This window comes from Populus alba, chromosome 14, assembly GCF_005239225.2.
Source record: "Populus alba chromosome 14, ASM523922v2, whole genome shotgun sequence".
Taxonomy (NCBI): Eukaryota; Viridiplantae; Streptophyta; class Magnoliopsida; order Malpighiales; family Salicaceae; genus Populus; species Populus alba.
The window spans coordinates 20,119,538-20,124,957 of record NC_133297.1 but is presented as its reverse complement, the minus strand read 5'-3'; the positions used below and the strand labels follow the sequence as shown (position 1 = coordinate 20,124,957).

The 5,420-nt window shown below is 38.5% G+C and overlaps 1 protein-coding gene across 1 annotated transcript; it reads left to right on the top strand.

Moving 5' to 3' along the window:
• The first annotated feature begins 601 nt into the window (after positions 1–601).
• Positions 602–2,481, top strand: LOC118050923 (uncharacterized). Its single transcript, XM_035061388.2, has 2 exons — positions 602–887; positions 1,228–2,481. Exons 1-2 carry the CDS (start codon positions 855–857, stop codon positions 1,588–1,590), a joined length of 396 nt encoding a protein of 131 aa, XP_034917279.1. The 5' UTR covers positions 602–854; the 3' UTR covers positions 1,591–2,481.
• Positions 2,482–5,420: the final 2,939 nt, after the last annotated feature.

Sequence of the window (5,420 nt, the reverse complement as noted above, 5' to 3'; positions counted from 1 at the left end):
GCTTAAACCTAGAAACTAATTCAAAAACCAAAAATAAAGATCTAAACCTATTTAACCACTTCAAAAATGCTTAGGTTGACTGACTAAAACTTTTAAAAACTAAAAGAAAATGGATAAAAGAAGTAGGCTAAAAATTCAACCACATTATCAATAGGAATCCAGAAGTGCATTCATAAGATCATTGAACATTGTGACATAAGTTTTAAGATTTGTTTATCATTAATTTTAACATATATAAAAGCTTGATTAAGCCCAACTCCATCTCAAAGAAAAAAAATTAAAATTTTAATCTTGGTAAATCAAACATATTAAATCACAACAAATCCAAATGATCAATCAAAACTTCAAAACATCAAAATTGACATTTAATCATTCTAACAAATAAAAAAAATCATCAAAGTTGCAGCTTGAGAGAGAAACTAGAGAGAGATGCTCTCTTTCTTGAAGATTTCTCCTTGCTATGACGTCCTGCAACTCCTGAGCAAATTTTGAATTTCTTTCTTCTCTGTCTCTTAATGGCCTGCTACGTGGCCAAGAAAACATAGAATTTTGAGCTACCATTCTCTTCGATTACGCTAATTCAAGAGGGGTTCTAGTTTAACCTAATTAGATCGGGTACGGACTTGGTATTGCCTCCAGCCTACCAAGCGTCTACTGTTCCATTTTCTTCAACACCCAAGAATGGATCTAGGGCTGAGATTGGGGCTTCTTCAAAGTCGTGCTCTCTAGTAGATGACGGTCCTAATGGTCAGGAATCGTCCTTCTTGAAAGCGAAGTGCTTCGGGTCCCTCGTCTACCTGACGACAGGGTACCCATATCTTGCTCAGTCATGGAATTGCCCAGCAGTTGCGCTGATGGTAGTGATACTGGAAGCTCTCCTTGTTCAGGTACTCCCTCAGATCTCATCCTAGGGATATGGCGAAGCTGCTTTTGCACTGATTTTTTATTTAAAATTATGGTCTTCCCTGACCGAGCATGTGGCGGAGGTAGGAAGTCTCCTACCCCTTCCACTATATGATGTTTATATCTGCCAGTATTTTAGAGGGCTTTGTACCTCTGAATCAACATGAGGCTTTAACCTCATGCTTTTGGGTTTTTGACGCTGCTGTTGTCATGGCGTTAGATTTTGTGCTACTGTTTGTTGTGGTTACTTTGTCTCGCAGCCAATTGTCTGAGTTACAGTTAGCTTGCGTTTGATGTATCTGTTGGTTGTATTATGGAAATCAGCTGTGTGCTCTGTGGATCTCTTCCTGCTGGGATGTTCTTCATCCTGCAGTGTCTTGCTGCTTTATGCAGCTTGCTATGCTATTGGTGGGCTGTGTTTCATCCTTATTAAAGCTGGCTGGAATTACCATCCGTGTGTTGAATCTACTGGATCTTGTGGGTTCAAGCTACTTGTCCAGTCTTCTCTTGCAGGGTGTTCTATTCATTAGCTTTGCTATGTTGCTATTTAGCTCTTGGTGGAAACAGTTGTCTGCCGTTAGCAGCTCAGCCTTTCCTCATAGTTGCTTGCAACAACGAAGCTTGATGGAGCAAGGATATTGCATGAGTTGTGTTTTGGGCAAGTCCTTTCGGCTTCTTGTGTACTAGCCTACTATGCTAGTTGATGTTGTCCAATGAGGCTGGTTCTCTAGAGTCGGCCTTGCTTTATGGTTCTGTTTAGTTGCTGCTTTTGCAGAATTGGGTGTGCTACTCCACCTTGCTGGAGTTGCTGGGCTCACTGCTCTAGTGCTGATGGTTTGGTTTGTGTGGTGGGGCTGTTTCCAGTTGCTGGTGTAGTGGCTCTCAGCGGAGCAGCCTTGCTAAATGTGGTTTGCTATGCTCTTTATAGCTGGCTGCTGGAATTTATGCTGGCTTTTGCTAGTCTTGTTGCTACGATATGCAGGTTGTGGTTGCTACTCTATCTTTGCTGCTGGAGTAGGGTTGCCTTACTATTCTTCTACTGTGGTCTGCTAGGATTTCCTCCCTAGCTTGTTTGGTAATGGGTTTTATTGGTGGAGGTTGCGTCTCAGATGCTGCTGTCCTTTGATGGAAAGCATGCTGCTGCTATTCTGCTGTAGGCACTGGTTAGCAGGTCTGCTGAGGACCGGCTGTTTGGCGGTGCTGGTGTGCTCCTACTATTGCTCCGACACTGTTTGTTTTGCATGGCTGCAGTTGCTGGTCGCTCACTACACTGGTGTCCTTGAATACTGGTTGGAGTTATTGCCTGCAATTGCAGCCAATACTAAGCTGCTTCCATTGCTTCTAGCCGTCTGCCGGGTTGTAAGGAGATATGTTTTTGCTTCATTGATATGCAGGTTCCGAGGGAGTCTGTTCCCCTGCACCTGCCTTTGGATTCTAATCCTGTTATGCAAGTTAAGCTTGCTTGTATTTCTTCAGGGAGTGTGTTCTCTATCTATTTTCGGGAGCTTGTTCCCCTTCTTTAGATTATTTGTAATTATTTTGTGCTTTGCAGGTCTTCTAGCTTTGTTTTGATCTATATATTTCTTATATTTTATTAAATAAAATAAAATAAATAAAAAAAATAACAATATGTACTTTTAACAGGGGAAATTAATTTATTATAGATTTAATTGGTAAAAAATTAAGTTTAGGAGCCTAATTTAGGCTTAATTAAGAATATTAGAATTTTAGAGGACCAAACTTAATTTTTATGAAGTCAATCGATTGAAATTAGGGATAAAATTGCAAGAAAATCATAAGCATAAGTGGAGAAGGGTTCTGGTTTATACCTTATGATTTTCAACAGCTTTAGGAAGGGATTTGGTGGTTTGTTCTTCTCTTTTTGTCCAGTTTCTTCCTTCCCTCACTTGCTATCCAGTCGGCCCTCTAGGCTCTTCTTTCACCCTTGTTTTTGTTTTTCTCTACCTCACGTAACTCACTTCTCACTCAACTCTTAAGGAAGATGGCATGCAAGCTGGTTGGGTTCAGTTTTTCTCCTTAAAAAGGAATGGTTGTGCTGTAGTAATGGTTGCTATCGGTTCTAAGGTCTAGGCTCCGTCCTCCTCCATGTTTCAGCCACTTCTCTTTCCCTCTATTCTCTTCTCACTCAACTCTCAAAGAAGATGCGCATGCACCTAGTCAATTGCAGTTTTCTCTTTGGGAGGGAGAGAGGGACGATTCTAGCAAATTACAGTTGGACTTTGGGGAGAGGAAGGGTCACCTTCTCTCTCCCCCTTGTATTTATACACCCTCTTAAATAAGATAGGGTGTTTGTGTGTTGGTTATTTTGGGTTCGTATCCTTTTATTAGGTTATCTTAGGCTGGTAATACCCCCCCTTAGGATAAGTCGGTTCCTCCCCCACCAATTTCCTTAAAACAGACCGGCCTGTTTTCTCCATTTCCTTCCTAATATAAGCCAGCCTAACGTTATGTTTTGTTTGGTTTTACAATTACAGTGCAATGTAAAGATGTTTTGATTGGGAAAGTACTGATCGATAATGGTTATGCACTAAATATGCTGTTAAGACACATATTGAAAGAAATGTTTGTTAATGAGTCGCACATGAAACCCGGTATTATGATGGCAAAAGCATATGATGGTTAACTAAGACAAATAATAAGAACATTGGAGGTGGAATTGTATGTGGGGCTACAAATGTTCTTGGTGACATTGTAGGTGATGGACATTCATCCATCTTACAACATATTATTAGGAAGATCATGGATTCACACAACTGGAGCGGTAGCTTCTTCACTACACCAAAGCTTGAAATATATTATGAATGGAATGTCGATAACTGTCAAGGCCAAAAAAGACAATTTTCATGATAAAAAAATATGGTTGTGTCTTTCATTAAGGTGGAAGATTATAGAGATGGGAACATTCATGCATTTAAAATCATGAATGTTAAATGGGTTCCTGAAGGTACGATGCCGAGAAGGCTAAAAATTTTAGAAGTTGTAAGGATTGCTACCGACTGCTTTTTCAAGAATGGGATTCCTTTCTAATATGATCTTAGAACTAGGATACCTGAGTGGGTCAATATGATGAAATTGAAATGTGCAGACCAGAGATTTGGGCTTGGATATAAGCCCAAGAAAGATGACTATAAGTGGGTCGCCAAGATTAAAAAGGAAGCAAGAATGACAAATATTGAAGAACAAGAACCTGAAAAGGAGGAACTCATTATCCCACTTTTCTAAACAACTTTTCCAAAGTCTGTAGAGGTGATTGGAACCCGCATGACAATTTTCACATTAGTACTTTGGAAAATTTAAGATAAAGAACAAATTGAGGGAGTGGAGGATGAAATAAAAGACGAAATTATACAGCAACTTTTTGTCCACACCATCGGTGAGGTCGTGTCGGGTTATTTATTACTTTGACACTCTTACACTTGGGAGAAGATATCAATCTTTTTGTCGTGTCAAGTTTTTGGCGTCGTTACTGAGGAGGTAAATTCTTGTACAAATTATAGTATTTATTATATTTTTTTCTTTTCACTTTTCTTGTATCTAACTTTGTTTCTTTTGTTTGTTTTTTTTGTTTTGTTTTCTTCTTCCTTTTATTCTCTTTATACACGTGCATGTGTTTGGTTACGTACATTAAGTGGTAGACTTTGTAGGGTATCCTCATCATTTTCAGAAAATATAGCCGAAGAAAATAACAAGTCACTTCATAATGAGAATAATGAGAATAACCGTGTTAGAACACTTAGAGACCACATGAATCCCACAAGAACAAGTGCACCTTCATGCATAGTTTTTCCTCCTGATGCATCTCATTTTAATTTTAAGCCAGTCATTATTCAACTTTTACCTTCTTTTCATGGCTTAGATATAGAAAATCCATACTTGTATTTGAGAGAATTTGATGAAGTTTGTAACATCTATAATGACTTAAATTGTAGTATGAATACCATTAGATTAAAGCTTTTTCCTTTTTCATTAAAAGATAAAGCTAAAACATAGCTACAAAATCTTAGGTCAGGATCCATTCGTGCTTAGGATGAAATGCAACAATAATTTTTAAAGAAGTTTTTTCTATCTCACAGAACTAACTCTTTCAAAAGACAGATCACCACTTTCACTTAAAAACCAGGTGAAACATTTTACTAATGTTGGGATAGGTATCGAGACTTGCTTAATACTTGCCCTCATCATGGTTTTGAAACATGGAGATTGGTTTCACAATTTTATGAAGGGTTAACACCTAAAGATAGGCAAATGATTGAATTGATGTGCAATGGAACTTTTGAAGATAAAGACCTTAATGAAGCAATGGAGTACCTAGACTTGCTAGCTGAAAATGCGCAAAATTGGGACACTACAGACACTTATGAGGCACCAAGTAAAACCCAACCTCATACATCTAGTGGAGGTATGTATAGTCTTAGGAAAGATCATGACCTCCAAGCCAAGTTTGCATCTTTAGATGTGTTAGTACAAGTTGATAAATTCATTTACCCTATAGATTT